This window comes from Larus michahellis, chromosome W, assembly GCF_964199755.1.
Source record: "Larus michahellis chromosome W, bLarMic1.1, whole genome shotgun sequence".
Taxonomy (NCBI): domain Eukaryota; kingdom Metazoa; phylum Chordata; class Aves; order Charadriiformes; family Laridae; genus Larus; species Larus michahellis.
The window spans coordinates 9957781-9978335 of record NC_133929.1 but is presented as its reverse complement, the minus strand read 5'-3'; the positions used below and the strand labels follow the sequence as shown (position 1 = coordinate 9978335).

Below are 20555 nucleotides of genomic sequence, written 5' to 3'. Positions count from 1 at the left end.
CCTCCGTCTTGTGCGTCTTACTGAGGGAAATAGTTCCGCAAGTTAAAACGGCGTCTCCCCGGAGTGTAAGTACGTGGACTGTGTCGGTCTGTTAACAGTGTTCTATAGATAGATAGTGATTTGGCCAGTCATTTGAAGCGTGACGCTGGGACGGCTTAGCAGTCTCCTGCGTCCTGTAGGAAGCAGACTCTTGGCTCTTTGGAAGCGGTACGCAAATGTACGTAAAGCCAGTGTAGGCGGCTGCTGCTGCAACACCTTTAGAAAATACTGTATGCGACGCTACAGGCATGCCATACAAGGGTGCTTTCGGCACAGTGCAATGCGTTGGAAGCATCCAACTCCTGTTGGAGCACTTCATCAAGGGCTGCGTGATAAGGCCCCGTTGATAATCCCTTTTCTGCTGAGGAGGGACGTGGTAGGAGAAAACAATTGGTCTGAATGGCAGCTGTGGTGCTTCCATAGCACGGTGGAATATCTCTCTTGGTCCATTTGGGTCAGCTGTCCTGGCTGTGTCCCCTGCCAGCCTCTTGCCCACCCCCAGCTTACTGGACTGTGGGGGTGGGGGTGGCTGGAGAGACAGCCTCCGTGCTGTGGGAGCACTGCTCGGCAGTAGCCAGAACACTGGTGTGTTATCAACACCCTTCCAGCTACAGCTACGAAGCACAGCACTATGAGGGCTGCTGTGGGGAAAGTTACCTTCCATCCCAGCCAGACCCAAACCAAAGCTACGTCGCAGGGAGACAGCCAACTTCATCTTTCTTTAACAGCTATTAAAAAAGGGAGACGGGCATGGGAAAGCAGGGCCATCCTTCGTTGCCCTTGAACGCTGCGTCCGACCTTTTGTGGGAAAGCCTCCGTCCTCTTCTTTGTAGCCGCCCTTTAAGTACTGGCAGACTGCGATGAGGTTCCCTCCCCCGCGAGCCTTCTCTTCTGCAAGGGAGAAGAGACCCAACTCCTTCAGCCTTTCCTCCTAGGGCAGGTTCTCCAGCCCTTTGGTCATCTTTGCGGCCCTCCTTGGGACCTTCCCCAGTCGGTCTGCGTCTCTTTTTTGAATTGTGGGGACCAGAACTGGACACGGCGCTCCAGGTGCGGCCTGCGGGGGTAGCCTGTGTGAGAAGAGGCCAGGGTCTGCCCTGTGCTGGACGCAGCTGGTGCCAGCCAGCTAGGCACTGGACTTGCCGCAGGCCAAAGCTGAGCGGCTCAGCGAAGCCGGGGGCGCCCCTGGGAAAACCTATTGAAGAAAGGGCAAAGCGCTGTCTGGGGCAGGTATTTCCCTGCTGCCTGTGGGTCCGGCCGGTGGATGTTTCCTGAAGGAACTTTTTCATCCTATTTTCTCCCCCTGTCCTGTTGAGGAGGGGCAGTGAGAGAGCGGCTGGGCGGGCCCCTGACAGCCGGCCGAGGTCAATCCATCACAAAGCCTAAAGGGCAGATTCCTCCATGTAGAAGTGTTGAAGGGGGTTGATGCTTTAAGGAACGATAGTGACTGGGGTTTTGGAGACAGGACGTTTTGGAGACAGGAAAGTCGGGAAATCGCTGGGGATCCAGTTGCTTCGAGGGGGGGAAATTCCAAGAGACAAAGCCTTCTTTCTGAGCAATAAGAGGCTCTTGTGAGCAGAGGGCTCTAGTCTCCCTTTGTTCTCACTTGGTAATGAAAGAGACAAGGCACCGGAACTCCTGCGTGCGAAGGGATGAAAATGTGCGGAGCCTGTTGGATGCTCTTTGTGTGCGAGTGTTGGAAACCCAGGAACAGCTATAAGGAGGTGGGTGTGAGCTTGGTTAACTTGGCCAAGCCAACCACGCAAAGCTGACCCAACCTCCCGCCCGCATCAGAACCAGTGCCACCAGAAAAGCACGTAAGGTGTTAGCAATTGGAGATCCCCTACTGAGAGGCACCGACGCACCCGTTTGCCGTCCAGGCGATTTCTCTCGAGAAGTCTGCTGCCTACCAGGGGCTCGCATCCGTGGCGTCGCCGAGAGGCTGCCGAGCCTGGTGATCCCTGCAGGTTATCATGCGCTCCTACTATTCCGCGTAGGGTCTGACGAGGCAACTTAGAACCCTCCAAAGAGACTTTATGTCCCTCGGAGCAATGTTAAAAGGATCAGGAGCACAGGTGGTGGTCTCCTCTCTCCTCCCAGTCAGAGGGAGGGGTCCAGGAAGGAGGAGACGAATTGAACAGGTGAATGCCTGGCTGCGTAGCTGGTGCCATACGCGAGGTTTTGGCTTCTGTGATCACGGGTGTACCTTTGAGAAGCCGGGTCTGTTGGGAGCTGATGGGATTCGCCTGACCAAGCGGGGCAAGAGGGTCTTTGCCAACAAGCTGGCCGGACTTACAAGGAGGGCTTTAAACTAGGCTCAGCGGGGGAAGGGGATGGAGTTCTGAGCAACAGAGAAGAGCCAGGGGCTGCTGATGCGTTAGGAACCAACAGGGGAACCCCTGAGAAATGCCGCAAAGGACTTGGGGCTTGATCCTCCAGAAAGGCGACACGGTCGGCAGCCCAACTGAAGTGCCTCTATACCACTGCGCGCAGCACAGGTAACAAACAGGAGGAGTTGGAAGCCCCTGTGCAGAAGGAGCAGAAGGGAGCTGGCAGCTCTTTCAGGACGTTTTTTCTTCGAGCACAAGAGCTCTCGATTCCCACGCGTAAGAAATGGGAAAATAGAAATTCGTCTACCTAGACTTTAGTAAAGCCTTTGACACCGTTTCCCACAGCGTTCTCCTGGAGAAACTGGCTGCTCGTGGCTTGGACGGGCGTACTCTTTGCTGGGTAAAGAACTGGCTGGAGGGCCGGGCCCAGAGAGTTGTGGTGAACGGAGTTAAATCCAGTTGGCGGCCGGTCACAAGTGGTGTTCCCCAGGGCTCAGTACCGGGGCCGGTTCTGTTTAATATCTTTCTCAACGACCTGGACGAGGGGATCGAGTGCACCCTCACTCAGTAAGTTTGCAGCCGACACCAAGTTGGGCGGGAGCGTCGATCTGCTTGAGGGTAGGATGGCTCTACAGAGGGATCTGGACAGGCTGGATCGATGGGCCGAGGCCGATGGTATGAGGTTCAACAAGGCCAAGTGCCGGGTCCTGCACTTGGGTCACAACAACCCCGTGCAACGCTACAGGCTTGGGGAAGAGTGGCTGGAAAGCTGCCCGGCAGAAAAGAGCCTGGGGGTATTGGTAGACAGCCGTCTGAATGTGAGCCAGCAGTGTGCCCAGGTGGCCAAGGCGGCCAACAGCATCCTGGCCTGTATCAGGAATAGCGTGGCGAGCAGGACTGGGGAAGCGACTGTCCCCCTGTACTCAGCACCGCTGAGGCCGCACCTCGAATACTGTGTTCAGTTTTGGGCCTCTCACTACAAGAAAGACACGGAGGTGCTGGAGCGTGTCCGGAGAAGGGCAACGGAGCTGGTGAGGGGTCTGGAGCACAAGGCTTATGAGGAGCGGCTGAGGGAACTGGGGTGGCTTAGCCTGGAGTAAAGGAGGCTGAGGGGAGACCTTATCGCTCTCTACAACTACCGGAAAGGAGGCTGTAGCGAGGCGGGGGTTGGTCTCTTCTCCCAAGTAACAGGCGATAGGACGAGAGGAAACGGCCTCGAGTTGCGCCAGGGGAGGTTTAGGACGGATATTAGGAAAAATTTCTTCGCGGAAAGGGTTATCGAACGTTGGACCAGGCTGCCCAGGGAAGTGGTTGAATCACCATCCCTGGAGGTATTTAAAAGACGGGTAGACGCGGCGCTTAGGGACGTGGTTTGGTGGTGGTTTTGGCAGCGTTAGGTTAATGGTTGGACTCGATGATCTTAAAGGTCCCTTCCGACCTAGACGATTCTATGAAATCAGGCAAGGAAGGCAGGAGCCCAGCATGGCTGAGTAAGGACCTTCTGGTCGAGCTGAAGCGCAAGGAGGAAATGCGTAGGCGGTGGAAGCAGAGACACGCATCCTGGGAAGAATATAGGGATGGGGTTGGGAAAGCTAAGGCACAGCTGGAGCTGAATTTGGCAAGGGATGTGAAGAAGAATCATAAGAAGGGCTTCTACAGGTGCGTTGGTCAGAAAAGGAAGACTAAAGAAAACGCACACCACCCCCACCCCCCTCCGATAGGTAAGACAGGAGAGCTAGCGCCAACCGACATGGAGAAGGCCGAGGCACTCAAGGATTTTTCTCCTCCGTTGTCGCTGGCAATCACCGTTCCCGCATCTCTCAAGTCCCTGAACCTCAAGGCAGGGACTGGGGGAACAAAGTCCCTCCCATCGTAGGAAAGGATCCGGTTCGAGACCACCTGAGGAACCTGAACATACGCAAGTCCTGCACTGGGGAGGAACAACCCCATGCACCAGTAGATGCTGGAGGCCGACTGGCTGGAGAGCAGCTTTGCTGACGTGGGGGGCTCCTGGTGGACATCAAGTTGAACGTGAGCCGACAACGTGCCCTTGCCGCAAAGGCGGCTAAGGATATCCTTAGCCCGCTACAGAGGAAAGCAGGGTTTATACATGTTACAATACAGTTGTGTAGACCAATCAAATTGCTCACTATCCCCGGGGGTGCAGGGCACCAGAGACCACCCTTGGGCAGCTTTGGGGGCACTGCCTGTTTTTCTACGAGCCTCCTACCCAGCTTAGCGCAAATCCTATCTCGATCTGCGCCCCCCCACACACACCCACACCCACAGCCCTCGAGCCACCAGTGCTGAAGACACGCTTTGTATTGTATTTTCTCCCAGGAGGCGCGCAGCTTAGAAACGTCTGCAATCCAAGCGGGGCTTGCAGGGAACAATTGAGAGCAACTTCTGTCGGTTCTGGGGAGTGTTCTGAAAAGTTAAGGCCTGCCCTGCCCTGGCAAAAGCAGTCCTTTGACTGGAGGGAGCAGCACCAAAAAGCCACAAGCACGTTTGGGGTGGAGTTGACGCGGTAATAAATAACAGTCAATAGTACTTGTAGCTACAACAGCCTCTTCTGAGACCTCGTCTCCCGCCCACAGGGTCGCAGCACTACACGGCACGGATCCCTCCGCGGACTGGCCCAACGTCTTCTCCCTCCGCCCCCAGGTCGGATCCCTCCGCGCCCCCAGGGCACGCAAACTCCCTGAGCCCCGCTAAGCACCAGGTCGACGAGGGCGGACCCGCCGGGGGGCCGGGGACAAGCGAAAACGACAGACGAGACAGCCAATCGAGACGCGGGATCGGCCGGCGGCCATCTGGCGGCCCAATGGGCGCCGCGGAGGGCCTGGCCGAGTGGAGGAAGCGCGGGGGCGACAAGGGGCGTTGTCGTGGCCGACGAGCTTATTGGGGCGCGGGCCGCCCGGCCTGGTGCCGCCGCCACCCGCAGTGTTTTCGGGAAGATCATCGGCAAGGCGCTTCCCCGCCAACGTCGCCTACGAGGACGAGGAGGTAGCCGCGGCTTTGCTCTGAGCGCGGTTCCTCCTCCCTCCCCCCGTCCCCCCCTCCCCCCGCGCTCGCAGGCACCCTGAGCCGAGGACCCGTTGCGCGGTGCCCGGGAGCGCGGCAGGGCGGGTGGCGGCCTTGCTGCGGGCGGGCGGTGGAGGGACGGGGCATCTCTGGGTTGTGGCGCTCTCTACTGCGCGATCCCTATAACATCGCGCTTCTTCGGTGCGGCCCCCCCGCCCCCGGCTGCCGCGGCGCGTACTGGGTTGCTGGTGCTGGCCGGCTCGCCTCGGTTCCCAGCCCCGCCGTGTCGCGTGCGCGCGTGCGTAGAGGAGGGCCTCTGACGGTAAGGCACTTGGTGGCAGCCGCAGACGTTTGCCGCGTGATATCCCTTTGGCACTGCAAGTCGTGCAAAGTTTGCTGCCGAGGGATGCGAGTGGTCCTACCTCGTGTAGGACGACAGTCTTGAAACCTTAGATTAAGCGCACGCAGTCAGTCTCCTCGGGGATTCCAGGCGTATGTATGTAAACGGTGAACGTCTGAGTGGTGACCGTAATGAGTTAGTTCTGCGTAGGAGAAACGCAGGTCTTGATGTGCCTCCTAATAGCACTGTAGAGATTTCACAGCTCTGCTGTGCTAGGCTTTGGTTCTGCGCCCCCAAACTGGATTGTTACAGCTTTTCTTATTTTTCTTTACCAAAAAAGTAAATCCAGAAACTCGTCATCCTTAGGAAACGATCGACCCGAATTAAAACGTACTGGAGGTCGCTAGTCTGAAGTACTGGCCCGCCTCCTTGCCCCCATCACCTTGCATGCTGAATCCCACTTCTGGAGGGGGCTCTGTAAAGACGACGTATTTTTTTGTACAGAAAGCATTAATATCGGGTAAGAAAAATCAACGTTTCGGCTTGCGTTTGGGGTATCCGGTAGTCTGCTTCTGTAGGAGTTCAGTGGGGCATATTGATTTGCTTAAGCTATTATTACCTTTCTCTGAAGCCAATGACGTTTTAACTGTTTACTCTTCCTCCAGCGCCTTGCGTTCCGTGATCTTTCACCCCAAGCTCCGACGCTTTTCCTAGCCATGCCTAAGGAGGCAATTATGAGGTTATGCGAAGCAGAAGATCCTGGTGAATGTGTAAGTACTGTGGAAGCTTTCTGTACGCTAAACTGTACCTGTCGTTAGTTCCTAATTTAGTAGACTCTTTCCCATCCCCCCTTTTCCCCTTGATAGGGCACGGTAGGCTGGTTTGGGTTTTCTGGCGCTATAATCTTTTCTCTCTGGCTTGTAATGGAGCTGAGCTTTTTGACCGAAAGTAGCGATATAAAGCAATGCTCATCCCTGGGTACGTACTCCTGGTGCAAAATGCAGTGTTGTTTTGGAGCGCAGGGTGATGCCTACTGTCACGGTTTAGAGCAAGAGGAGGAGTAGTACTTCTTCTAATACGGAGAAGAGGGCTTGGGGTTTTTGGCAGGTCGGGGGTGAGGAAGGGCAAAGCTGGTCGAGAGGTGCTGGATGCTTCGCTTTTGGCTATAAAAGTCAAGTTCAGAGACTTTGTAAACCCACGCAAAAGGCAGCCTGAAGCTTATTTTCCACCCGAGTTGCGTATGTTGCCTGAAGAGATAACGGGGGGCTTTAACCCGGAGACAAACTTAGCTTCTGTGGCTGTTTTGTAGTCCGTTACTGTCTAGCTTGAAAACAATTGCGTAGCCCTCTTTCTTCCCCCCCCCCCTACAGTGTGCGTAATCGGTCTTTGTAGCTTTGCTCGGGAAATGCCGGTTGCAGGCGGACAGACAGTAATTTGAAGCGCAGTGGTTGAATTGCTAGGAGTTGGCTAACTGGTTTCTCTGGGTGCTTCTCTGCTCTCATTCCTCCCCTCCCTGCCCTCTCCCCTTCTTGTGTGTGGCTTTTTATTTTACTTATTTATGGTTTTGTACTTCCTTCTCCAGCTTCTTGGGCATTTAATGATTGTTGGCAAGCAGCGTGCTGCTCACCTGGGCCTGACCGATGGATTCCGGATGGTTGCGGATGAAGGGCCCGAGGGTGGGCAGCCTGTCTGTCACGTACATCTACGTATTCTGGGTGGCCGTCGGTTGGGCTGGCCGCCTGGCTGAGATTTTTGCACCGCAAGAGCTGCTGCACGTGTACAAATCGCCGCTGAATGGATTTCGTCTGTTGCCCGTCGATCTAGGCACTGTTGATGTCGAATGTTTTGTGCCGCGTGTCTGTGGAAGGTAATAAAAGCTGTGAGCAGCAGTTGCACAATAAAGATTTAGCATGGGGATCTCACCTCCGTCTTGTGCGTCTTACTGAGGGAAATAGTTCCGCAAGTTAAAACGGCGTCTCCCCGGAGTGTAAGTACGTGGACTGTGTCGGTCTGTTAACAGTGTTCTATAGATAGATAGTGATTTGGCCAGTCATTTGAAGCGTGACGCTGGGACGGCTTAGCAGTCTCCTGCGTCCTGTAGGAAGCAGACTCTTGGCTCTTTGGAAGCGGTACGCAAATGTACGTAAAGCCAGTGTAGGCGGCTGCTGCTGCAACACCTTTAGAAAATACTGTATGCGACGCTACAGGCATGCCATACAAGGGTGCTTTCGGCACAGTGCAATGCGTTGGAAGCATCCAACTCCTGTTGGAGCACTTCATCAAGGGCTGCGTGATAAGGCCCCGTTGATAATCCCTTTTCTGCTGAGGAGGGACGTGGTAGGAGAAAACAATTGGTCTGAATGGCAGCTGTGGTGCTTCCATAGCACGGTGGAATATCTCTCTTGGTCCATTTGGGTCAGCTGTCCTGGCTGTGTCCCCTGCCAGCCTCTTGCCCACCCCCAGCTTACTGGACTGTGGGGGTGGGGGTGGCTGGAGAGACAGCCTCCGTGCTGTGGGAGCACTGCTCGGCAGTAGCCAGAACACTGGTGTGTTATCAACACCCTTCCAGCTACAGCTACGAAGCACAGCACTATGAGGGCTGCTGTGGGGAAAGTTACCTTCCATCCCAGCCAGACCCAAACCAAAGCTACGTCGCAGGGAGACAGCCAACTTCATCTTTCTTTAACAGCTATTAAAAAAGGGAGACGGGCATGGGAAAGCAGGGCCATCCTTCGTTGCCCTTGAACGCTGCGTCCGACCTTTTGTGGGAAAGCCTCCGTCCTCTTCTTTGTAGCCGCCCTTTAAGTACTGGCAGACTGCGATGAGGTTCCCTCCCCCGCGAGCCTTCTCTTCTGCAAGGGAGAAGAGACCCAACTCCTTCAGCCTTTCCTCCTAGGGCAGGTTCTCCAGCCCTTTGGTCATCTTTGCGGCCCTCCTTGGGACCTTCCCCAGTCGGTCTGCGTCTCTTTTTTGAATTGTGGGGACCAGAACTGGACACGGCGCTCCAGGTGCGGCCTGCGGGGGTAGCCTGTGTGAGAAGAGGCCAGGGTCTGCCCTGTGCTGGACGCAGCTGGTGCCAGCCAGCTAGGCACTGGACTTGCCGCAGGCCAAAGCCGAGCAGCTCAGCGAAGCCGGGGGCGCCCCTGGGAAAACCTATTGAAGAAAGGGCAAAGCGCTGTCCGGGGCAGGTATTTCCCTGCTGCCTGTGGGTCCGGCTGGTGGATGTTTCCTGAAGGAACTTTTTCATCCTATTTTCTCCCCCTGTCCTGTTGAGGAGGGGCAGTGAGAGAGCGGCTGGGCGGGCCCCTGACAGCCGGCCGAGGTCAATCCATCACAAAGCCTAAAGGGCAGATTCCTCCATGTAGAAGTGTTGAAGGGGGTTGGTGCTTTAAGGAACGATAGTGACTGGGGTTTTGGAGACAGGACGTTTTGGAGACAGGACGTTTTGGAGACAGGAAAGTCGGGAAATCGCTGGGGATCCAGTTGCTTCGAGGGGGGGAAATTCCAAGAGAAAAAGCCTTCTTTCTGAGCAATAAGAGGCTCTTGTGAGCAGAGGGCTCTAGTCTCCCTTTGTTCTCACTTGGTAATGAAAGAGACAAGGCACCGGAACTCCTGCGTGCGAAGGGATGAAAATGTGCGGAGCCTGTTGGATGCTCTTTGTGTGCGCGTGTTGGAAACCCAGGAACAGCTATAAGGAGGTGGGTGTGAGCTTGGTTAACTTGGCCAAGCCAACCACGCAAAGCTGACCCAACCTCCCGCCCGCATCAGAACCAGTGCCACCAGAAAAGCACGTAAGGTGTTAGCAATTGGAGATCCCCTACTGAGAGGCACCGACGCACCCGTTTGCCGTCCAGGCGATTTCTCTCGAGAAGTCTGCTGCCTACCAGGGGCTCGCATCCGTGGCGTCGCCGAGAGGCTGCCGAGCCTGGTGATCCCTGCAGGTTATCATGCGCTCCTACTATTCCGCGTAGGGTCTGACGAGGCAACTTAGAACCCTCCAAAGAGACTTTATGTCCCTCGGAGCAATGTTAAAAGGATCAGGAGCACAGGTCGTGGTCTCCTCTCTCCTCCCAGTCAGAGGGAGGGGTCCAGGAAGGAGGAGACGAATTGAACAGGTGAATGCCTGGCTGCGTAGCTGGTGCCATACGCGAGGTTTTGGCTTCTGTGATCACGGGTGTACCTTTGAGAAGCCGGGTCTGTTGGGAGCTGATGGGATTCGCCTGACCAAGCGGGGCAAGAGGGTCTTTGCCAACAAGCTGGCCGGACTTACAAGGAGGGCTTTAAACTAGGCTCAGCGGGGGAAGGGGATGGAGTTCTGAGCAACAGAGAAGAGCCAGGGGCTGCTGATGCGTTAGGAACCAACAGGGGAACCCCTGAGAAATGCCGCAAAGGACTTGGGGCTTGATCCTCCAGAAAGGCGACACGGTCGGCAGCCCAACTGAAGTGCCTCTATACCACTGCGCGCAGCACAGGTAACAAACAGGAGGAGTTGGAAGCCCCTGTGCAGAAGGAGCAGAAGGGAGCTGGCAGCTCTTTCAGGACGTTTTTTCTTCGAGCACAAGAGCTCTCGATTCCCACGCGTAAGAAATGGGAAAATAGAAATTCGTCTACCTAGACTTTAGTAAAGCCTTTGACACCGTTTCCCACAGCGTTCTCCTGGAGAAACTGGCTGCTCGTGGCTTGGACGGGCGTACTCTTTGCTGGGTAAAGAACTGGCTGGAGGGCCGGGCCCAGAGAGTTGTGGTGAACGGAGTTAAATCCAGTTGGCGGCCGGTCACAAGTGGTGTTCCCCAGGGCTCAGTACCGGGGCCGGTTCTGTTTAATATCTTTCTCAACGACCTGGACGAGGGGATCGAGTGCACCCTCACTCAGTAAGTTTGCAGCCGACACCAAGTTGGGCGGGAGCGTCGATCTGCTTGAGGGTAGGATGGCTCTACAGAGGGATCTGGACAGGCTGGATCGATGGGCCGAGGCCGATGGTATGAGGTTCAACAAGGCCAAGTGCCGGGTCCTGCACTTGGGTCACAACAACCCCGTGCAACGCTACAGGCTTGGGGAAGAGTGGCTGGAAAGCTGCCCGGCAGAAAAGAGCCTGGGGGTATTGGTAGACAGCCGTCTGAATGTGAGCCAGCAGTGTGCCCAGGTGGCCAAGGCGGCCAACAGCATCCTGGCCTGTATCAGGAATAGCGTGGCGAGCAGGACTGGGGAAGCGACTGTCCCCCTGTACTCAGCACCGCTGAGGCCGCACCTCGAATACTGTGTTCAGTTTTGGGCCTCTCACTACAAGAAAGACACGGAGGTGCTGGAGCGTGTCCGGAGAAGGGCAACGGAGCTGGTGAGGGGTCTGGAGCACAAGGCTTATGAGGAGCGGCTGAGGGAACTGGGGTGGCTTAGCCTGGAGTAAAGGAGGCTGAGGGGAGACCTTATCGCTCTCTACAACTACCGGAAAGGAGGTTGTAGCGAGGCGGGGGTTGGTCTCTTCTCCCAAGTAACAGGCGATAGGACGAGAGGAAACGGCCTCGAGTTGCGCCAGGGGAGGTTTAGGACGGATATTAGGAAAAATTTCTTCGCGGAAAGGGTTATCGAACGTTGGACCAGGCTGCCCAGGGAAGTGGTTGAATCACCATCCCTGGAGGTATTTAAAAGACGGGTAGACGCGGCGCTTAGGGACGTGGTTTGGTGGTGGTTTTGGCAGCGTTAGGTTAATGGTTGGACTCGATGATCTTAAAGGTCCCTTCCGACCTAGACGATTCTATGAAATCAGGCAAGGAAGGCAGGAGCCCAGCATGGCTGAGTAAGGACCTTCTGGTCGAGCTGAAGCGCAAGGAGGAAATGCGTAGGCGGTGGAAGCAGAGACACGCATCCTGGGAAGAATATAGGGATGGGGTCGGGAAAGCTAAGGCACAGCTGGAGCTGAGTTTGGCAAGGGATGTGAAGAAGAATCATAAGAAGGGCTTCTACAGGTGCGTTGGTCAGAAAAGGAAGACTAAAGAAAACGCACACCACCCCCACCCCCCTCCGATAGGTAAGACAGGAGAGCTAGCACCAACTGACATGGAGAAGGCCGAGGCACTCAAGGATTTTTCTCCTCCGTTGTCGCTGGCAATCACCGTTCCCGCATCTCTCAAGTCCCTGAACCTCAAGGCAGGGACTGGGGGAACAAAGTCCCTCCCATCGTAGGAAAGGATCCGGTTCGAGACCACCTGAGGAACCTGAACATACACAAGTCCTGCACTGGGGAGGAACAACCCCATGCACCAGTAGATGCTGGAGGCCGACTGGCTGGAGAGCAGCTTTGCTGACGTGGGGGGCTCCTGGTGGACATCAAGTTGAACGTGAGCCGACAACGTGCCCTTGCCGCAAAGGCGGCTAAGGATATCCTTAGCCCGCTACAGAGGAAAGCAGGGTTTATACATGTTACAATACAGTTGTGTAGACCAATCAAATTGCTCACTATCCCCGGGGGTGCAGGGCACCAGAGACCACCCTTGGGCAGCTTTGGGGGCACTGCCTGTTTTTCTACGAGCCTCCTACCCAGCTTAGCGCAAATCCTATCTCGATCTGCGCCCCCCCACACACACCCACACCCACAGCCCTCGAGCCACCAGTGCTGAAGACACGCTTTGTATTGTATTTTCTCCCAGGAGGCGCGCAGCTTAGAAACGTCTGCAATCCAAGCGGGGCTTGCAGGGAACAATTGAGAGCAACTTCTGTCGGTTCTGGGGAGTGTTCTGAAAAGTTAAGGCCTGCCCTGCCCTGGCAAAAGCAGTCCTTTGACTGGAGGGAGCAGCACCAAAAAGCCACAAGCACGTTTGGGGTGGAGTTGACGCGGTAATAAATAACAGTCAATAGTACTTGTAGCTACAACAGCCTCTTCTGAGACCTCGTCGCCCGCCCACAGGGTCGCAGCACTACACGGCACGGATCCCTCCGCGGACTGGCCCAACGTCTTCTCCCTCCGCCCCCAGGTCGGATCCCTCCGCGCCCCGAGGGCACGCAAACTCCCTGAGCCCCGCTAAGCACCAGGTCGACGAGGGCGGACCCGCCGGGGGGCCGGGGACAAGCGAAAACGACAGACGAGACAGCCAATCGAGACGCGGGATCGGCCGGCGGCCATCTGGCGGCCCAATGGGCGCCGCGGAGGGCCTGGCCGAGTGGAGGAAGCGCGGGGGCGACAAGGGGCGTTGTCGTGGCCGACGAGCTTATTGGGGCGCGGGCCGCCCGGCCTGGTGCCGCCGCCACCCGCAGTGTTTTCGGGAAGATCATCGGCAAGGCGCTTCCCCGCCAACGTCGCCTACGAGGACGAGGAGGTAGCCGCGGCTTTGCTCTGAGCGCGGTTCCTCCTCCCTCCCCCCGTCCCCCCCTCCCCCCGCGCTCGCAGGCACCCTGAGCCGAGGACCCGTTGCGCGGTGCCCGGGAGCGCGGCAGGGCGGGTGGCGGCCTTGCTGCGGGCGGGCGGGCGGGCGGGCGGTGGAGGGACGGGGCCTCTCTGGGTTGTGGCGCTCTCTACTGCGCGATCCCTATAACATCGCGCTTCTTCGGTGCGGCCCCCCCGCCCCCGGCTGCCGCGGCGCGTACTGGGTTGCTGGTGCTGGCCGGCTCGCCTCGGTTCCCAGCCCCGCCGTGTCGCGTGCGCGCGTGCGTAGAGGAGGGCCTCTGACGGTAAGGCACTTGGTGGCAGCCGCAGACGTTTGCCGCGTGATATCCCTTTGGCACTGCAAGTCGTGCAAAGTTTGCTGCCGAGGGATGCGAGTGGTCCTACCTCGTGTAGGACGACAGTCTTGAAACCTTAGATTAAGCGCACGCAGTCAGTCTCCTCGGGGATTCCAGGCGTATGTATGTAAACGGTGAACGTCTGAGTGGTGACCGTAATGAGTTAGTTCTGCGTAGGAGAAACGCAGGTCTTGATGTGCCTCCTAATAGCACTGTAGAGATTTCACAGCTCTGCTGTGCTAGGCTTTGGTTCTGCGCCCCCAAACTGGATTGTTACAGCTTTTCTTATTTTTCTTTACCAAAAAAGTAAATCCAGAAACTCGTCATCCTTAGGAAACGATCGACCCAAATTAAAACGTACTGGAGGTCGCTAGTCTGAAGTACTGGCCCGCCTCCTTGCCCCCATCACCTTGCATGCTGAATCCCACTTCTGGAGGGGGCTCTGTAAAGACGTTGTATTTTTTTGTACAGAAAGCATTAATATCGCGTAAGAAAAATCAACGTTTCGGCTTGCGTTTGGGGTATCCGGTAGTCTGCTTCTGTAGGAGTTCAGTGGGGCATATTGATTTGCTTAAGCTATTATTACCTTTCTCTGAAGCCAGTGATGTTTTAACTGTTTACTCTTCCTCCAGCGCCTTGCGTTCCGTGATCTTTCACCCCAAGCTCCGATGCTTTTCCTAGCCATGCCTAAGGAGGCAATTATGAGGTTATGCGAAGCAGAAGATCCTGGTGAATGTGTAAGTACTGTGGAAGCTTTCTGTACGCTAAACTGTACCTGTCGTTAGTTCCTAATTTAGTAGACTCTTTCCCATCCCCCCTTTTCCTCTTGATAGGGCACGGTAGGCTGGTTTGGGTTTTCTGGCGCTATAATCTTTTCTCTCTGGCTTGTAATGGAGCTGAGCTTTTTGACCGAAAGTAGCGATATAAAGCAATGCTCATCCCTGGGTACGTACTCCTGGTGCAAAATGCAGTGTTGTTTTGGAGCGCAGGGTGATGCCTACTGTCACGGTTTAGAGCAAGAGGAGGAGTAGTACTTCTTCTAATACGGAGAAGAGGGCTTGGGGTTTTTGGCAGGTCGGGGGTGAGGAAGGGCAAAGCTGGTCGAGAGGTGCTGGATACTTCGCTTTTGGCTATAAAAGTCAAGTTCAGAGACTTTGTAAACCCACGCAAAAGGCAGCCTGAAGCTTATTTTCCACCCGAGTTGCGTATGTTGCCTGAAGAGATAATGGGGGGCTTTAACCCGGAGACAAACTTAGCTTCTGTGGCTGTTTTGTAGTCCGTTACTGTCTAGCTTGAAAACAGTTGCGTAGCCCTCTTTCTTTCCCCCCCCCCTACAGTGTGCGTAATCGGTCTTTGTAGCTTTGCTCGGGAAATGCCGGTTGCAGGCGGACAGACAGTAATTTGAAGCGCAGTGGTTGAATTGCTAGGAGTTGGCTAACTGGTTTCTCTGGGTGCTTCTCTGCTCTCATTCCTCCCCTCCCTGCCCTCTCCCCTTCTTGTGTGTGGCTTTTTATTTTACTTATTTATGGTTTTGTACTTCCTTCTCCAGCTTCTTGGGCATTTAATGATTGTTGGCAAGCAGCGTGCTGCTCACCTGGGCCTGACCGATGGATTCCGGATGGTTGCGGATGAAGGGCCCGAGGGTGGGCAGCCTGTCTGTCACGTACATCTACGTATTCTGGGTGGCCGTCGGTTGGGCTGGCCGCCTGGCTGAGATTTTTGCACCGCAAGAGCTGCTGCACGTGTACGAATCGCCGCTGAATGGATTTCGTCTGTTGCCCGTCAATCTAGGCACTGTTGATGTCGAATGTTTTGTGCCGCGTGTCTGTGGAAGGTAATAAAAGCTGTGAGCAGCAGTTGCACAATAAAGATTTAGCATGGGGATCTCACCTCCGTCTTGTGCGTCTTACTGAGGGAAATAGTTCCGCAAGTTAAAACGGCGTCTCCCCGGAGTGTAAGTACGTGGACTGTGTCGGTCTGTTAACAGTGTTCTATAGATAGATAGTGATTTGGCCAGTCATTTGAAGCGTGATGCTGGGACGGCTTAGCAGTCTCCTGCGTCCTGTAGGAAGCAGACTCTTGGCTCTTTGGAAGCGGTACGCAAATGTACGTAAAGCCAGTGTAGGCGGCTGCTGCTGCAACACCTTTAGAAAATACTGTATGCGACGCTACAGGCATGCCATACAAGGGTGCTTTCGGCACAGTGCAATGCGTTGGAAGCATCCAACTCCTGTTGGAGCACTTCATCAAGGGCTGCGTGATAAGGCCCCGTTGATAATCCCTTTTCTGCTGAGGAGGGACGTGGTAGGAGAAAACAATTGGTCTGAATGGCAGCTGTGGTGCTTCCATAGCACGGTGGAATATCTCTCTTGGTCCATTTGGGTCAGCTGTCCTGGCTGTGTCCCCTGCCAGCCTCTTGCCCACCCCCAGCTTACTGGACTGTGGGGGTGGGGGTGGCTGGAGAGACAGCCTCCGTGCTGTGGGAGCACTGCTCGGCAGTAGCCAGAACACTGGTGTGTTATCAACACCCTTCCAGCTACAGCTACGAAGCACAGCACTATGAGGGCTGCTGTGGGGAAAGTTACCTTCCATCCCAGCCAGACCCAAACCAAAGCTACGTCGCAGGGAGACAGCCAACTTCATCTTTCTTTAACAGCTATTAAAAAAGGGAGACGGGCATGGGAAAGCAGGGCCATCCTTCGTTGCCCTTGAACGCTGCGTCCGACCTTTTGTGGGAAAGCCTCCGTCCTCTTCTTTGTAGCCGCCCTTTAAGTACTGGCAGACTGCGATGAGGTTCCCTCCCCCGCGAGCCTTCTCTTCTGCAAGGGAGAAGAGACCCAACTCCTTCAGCCTTTCCTCCTAGGGCAGGTTCTCCAGCCCTTTGGTCATCTTTGCGGCCCTCCTTGGGACCTTCCCCAGTCGGTCTGCGTCTCTTTTTTGAATTGTGGGGACCAGAACTGGACACGGCGCTCCAGGTGCGGCCTGCGGGGGTAGCCTGTGTGAGAAGAGGCCAGGGTCTGCCCTGTGCTGGACGCAGCTGGTGCCAGCCAGCTAGGCACTGGACTTGCCGCAGGCCAAAGCTGAGCGGCTCAGCGAAGCCGGGGGCGCCCCTGGGAAAACCTATTGAAGAAAGGGCAAAGCGCTGTCTGGGGCAGGTATTTCCCTGCTGCCTGTGGGTCCGGCCGGTGGATGTTTCCTGAAGGAACTTTTTCATCCTATTTTCTCCCCCTGTCCTGTTGAGGAGGGGCAGTGAGAGAGCGGCTGGGCGGGCCCCTGACAGCCGGCCGAGGTCAATCCATCACAAAGCCTAAAGGGCAGATTCCTCCATGTAGAAGTGTTGAAGGGGGTTGGTGCTTTAAGGAACGATAGTGACTGGGGTTTTGGAGACAGGACGTTTTGGAGACAGGAAAGTCGGGAAATCGCTGGGGATCCAGTTGCTTCGAGGGGGGGAAATTCCAAGAGAAAAAGCCTTCTTTCTGAGCAATAAGAGGCTCTTGTGAGCAGAGGGCTCTAGTCTCCCTTTGTTCTCACTTGGTAATGAAAGAGACAAGGCACCGGAACTCCTGCGTGCGAAGGGATGAAAATGTGCGGAGCCTGTTGGATGCTCTTTGTGTGCGCGTGTTGGAAACCCAGGAACAGCTATAAGGAGGTGGGTGTGAGCTTGGTTAACTTGGCCAAGCCAACCACGCAAAGCTGACCCAACCTCCCGCCCGCATCAGAACCAGTGCCACCAGAAAAGCACGTAAGGTGTTAGCAATTGGAGATCCCCTACTGAGAGGCACCGACGCACCCGTTTGCCGTCCAGGCGATTTCTCTCGAGAAGTCTGCTGCCTACCAGGGGCTCGCATCCGTGGCGTCGCCGAGAGGCTGCCGAGCCTGGTGATCCCTGCAGGTTATCATGCGCTCCTACTATTCCGCGTAGGGTCTGACGAGGCAACTTAGAACCCTCCAAAGAGACTTTATGTCCCTCGGAGCAATGTTAAAAGGATCAGGAGCACAGGTGGTGGTCTCCTCTCTCCTCCCAGTCAGAGGGAGGGGTCCAGGAAGGAGGAGACGAATTGAACAGGTGAATGCCTGGCTGCGTAGCTGGTGCCATACGCGAGGTTTTGGCTTCTGTGATCACGGGTGTACCTTTGAGAAGCCGGGTCTGTTGGGAGCTGATGGGATTCGCCTGACCAAGCGGGGCAAGAGGGTCTTTGCCAACAAGCTGGCCGGACTTACAAGGAGGGCTTTAAACTAGGCTCAGCGGGGGAAGGGGATGGAGTTCTGAGCAACAGAGAAGAGCCAGGGGCTGCTGATGCGTTAGGAACCAACAGGGGAACCCCTGAGAAATGCCGCAAAGGACTTGGGGCTTGATCCTCCAGAAAGGCGACACGGTCGGCAGCCCAACTGAAGTGCCTCTATACCACTGCGCGCAGCACAGGTAACAAACAGGAGGAGTTGGAAGCCCCTGTGCAGAAGGAGCAGAAGGGAGCTGGCAGCTCTTTCAGGACGTTTTTTCTTCGAGCACAAGAGCTCTCGATTCCCACGCGTAAGAAATGGGAAAATAGAAATTCGTCTACCTAGACTTTAGTAAAGCCTTTGACACCGTTTCCCACAGCGTTCTCCTGGAAAAACTGGCTGCTCGTGGCTTGGACGGGCGTACTCTTTGCTGGGTAAAGAACTGGCTGGAGGGCCGGGCCCAGAGAGTTGTGGTGAATGGAGTTAAATCCAGTTGGCGGCCGGTCACAAGTGGTGTTCCCCAGGGCTCAGTACCGGGGCCGGTTCTGTTTAATATCTTTCTCAACGACCTGGACGAGGGGATCGAGTGCACCCTCACTCAGTAAGTTTGCAGCCGACACCAAGTTGGGCGGGAGCGTCGATCTGCTTGAGGGTAGGATGGCTCTACAGAGGGATCTGGACAGGCTGGATCGATGGGCCGAGGCCGATGGTATGAGGTTCAACAAGGCCAAGTGCCGGGTCCTGCACTTGGGTCACAACAACCCCGTGCAACGCTACAGGCTTGGGGAAGAGTGGCCGGAAAGCTGCCCGGCAGAAAAGAGCCTGGGGGTATTGGTAGACAGCCGTCTGAATGTGAGCCAGCAGTGTGCCCAGGTGGCCAAGGCGGCCAACAGCATCCTGGCCTGTATCAGGAATAGCGTGGCGAGCAGGACTGGGGAAGCGACTGTCCCCCTGTACTCAGCACCGCTGAGGCCGCACCTCGAATACTGTGTTCAGTTTTGGGCCTCTCACTACAAGAAAGACACGGAGGTGCTGGAGCGTGTCCGGAGAAGGGCAACGGAGCTGGTGAGGGGTCTGGAGCACAAGGCTTATGAGGAGCGGCTGAGGGAACTGGGGTGGCTTAGCCTGGAGTAAAGGAGGCTGAGGGGAGACCTTATCGCTCTCTACAACTACCGGAAAGGAGGCTGTAGCGAGGCGGGGGTTGGTCTCTTCTCCCAAGTAACAGGCGATAGGACGAGAGGAAACGGCCTCGAGTTGCGCCAGGGGAGGTTTAGGACGGATATTAGGAAAAATTTCTTCGCGGAAAGGGTTATCGAACGTTGGACCAGGCTGCCCAGGGAAGTGGTTGAATCACCATCCCTGGAGGTATTTAAAAGACGGGTAGACGCGGCACTTAGGGACGTGGTTTGGTGGTGGTTTTGGCAGCGTTAGGTTAATGGTTGGACTCGATGATCTTAAAGGTCCCTTCCGACCTAGACGATTCTATGAAATCAGGCAAGGAAGGCAGGAGCCCAGCATGGCTGAGTAAGGACCTTCTGGTCGAGCTGAAGCGCAAGGAGGAAATGCGTAGGCGGTGGAAGCAGAGACACGCATCCTGGGAAGAATATAGGGATGGGGTCGGGAAAGCTAAGGCACAGCTGGAGCTGAATTTGGCAAGGGATGTGAAGAAGAATCATAAGAAGGGCTTCTACAGGTGCGTTGGTCAGAAAAGGAAGACTAAAGAAAACGCACACCACCCCCACCCCCCTCCGATAGGTAAGACAGGAGAGCTAGCGCCAACCGACATGGAGAAGGCCGAGGCACTCAAGGATTTTTCTCCTCCGTTGTCGCCGGCAATCACTGTTCCCGCATCTCCCAAGTCCCTGAACCTCAAGGCAGGGACTGGGGGAACAAAGTCCCTCCCATCGTAGGAAAGGATCCGGTTCGAGACCACCTGAGGAACCTGAACATACGCAAGTCCTGCACTGGGGAGGAACAACCCCATGCACCAGTAGATGCTGGAGGCCGACTGGCTGGAGAGCAGCTTTGCTGACGTGGGGGGCTCCTGGTGGACATCAAGTTGAACGTGAGCCGACAACGTGCCCTTGCCGCAAAGGCGGCTAAGGATATCCTTAGCCCGCTACAGAGGAAAGCAGGGTTTATACATGTTACAATACAGTTGTGTAGACCAATCAAATTGCTCACTATCCCCGGGGGTGCAGGGCACCAGAGACCACCCTTGGGCAGCTTTGGGGGCACTGCCTGTTTTTCTACGAGCCTCCTACCCAGCTTAGCGCAAATCCTATCTCGATCTGTGCCCCCCCACTGTTGCGTGAAAAGGGGCAAAGCGGTTTTGGCAGAAAATAAACCCCCTTGCGTTCTAACACTCCTCACCGAGGTGGGAGGCTAGGTGCGGCTAGGTTTAAATTCTGAGCGATGCCCAATTCAGCACTATCAGTCCAATCGCATTTAATATGTATTAAACTGTTACGATTTGGATACACTAATAGTGGACTGCACCTTCAGTCTAGTCGTGCTCATGAACTAGCACGGCCACTCTCGAGTCTTTGGTCGCGTTCAGTGAGAAACCAAAACGACTAGCTACTTAAAAAAGTGCAGTTTATTTAAACAACATGTGAATTGTGCTTAACTGATTCGTGTCAGTGTGGAACAGTGTTAGGGCCACAGGGTGAAGTGTGACCTTTGATTGTTTTGTCTGTATGGCCGCAGACGAGACGGTGTGTCTATCGTGTCTGTGTTTTGCAGGAGCCACCTGGCGAACATTCTAGAATACCAACTTAAACCGGTCCTGTTGTTATCTGCATAGTGACCTGTAAGAGGGGGGATACACCCATTTTTGGCAAGGGCCAACCATTTTAGAGACAGTTATGAATATGTATTAGTATAGGAGA

General features: G+C 55.5%; 2 protein-coding genes across 2 annotated transcripts; both read left to right on the top strand.

The window, feature by feature from the left end:
• Positions 1-5245: 5245 nt before the first annotated feature.
• On the top strand, positions 5246-7651 carry LOC141735654 (adenosine 5'-monophosphoramidase HINT1-like; the record flags this gene model as incomplete). Its single annotated transcript, XM_074568706.1, is given in 4 exon segments — positions 5246-5341; positions 5343-5372; positions 6396-6500; positions 7313-7651. Coding segments are annotated over 4 exon segments (396 nt in total), but the record flags the coding sequence as incomplete, so codon positions are not given.
• Positions 7652-12884: 5233 nt separating this feature from the next.
• LOC141735579 (adenosine 5'-monophosphoramidase HINT1-like) lies at positions 12885-15332 on the top strand. The gene is made up of 3 exons (XM_074568593.1): positions 12885-13040; positions 14076-14180; positions 14993-15332. The coding sequence occupies exons 2-3, from the start codon at positions 14112-14114 to the stop codon at positions 15155-15157; spliced, it is 234 nt and encodes a 77-aa protein (XP_074424694.1). The 5' UTR covers positions 12885-13040; positions 14076-14111; the 3' UTR covers positions 15158-15332.
• Positions 15333-20555: the final 5223 nt, after the last annotated feature.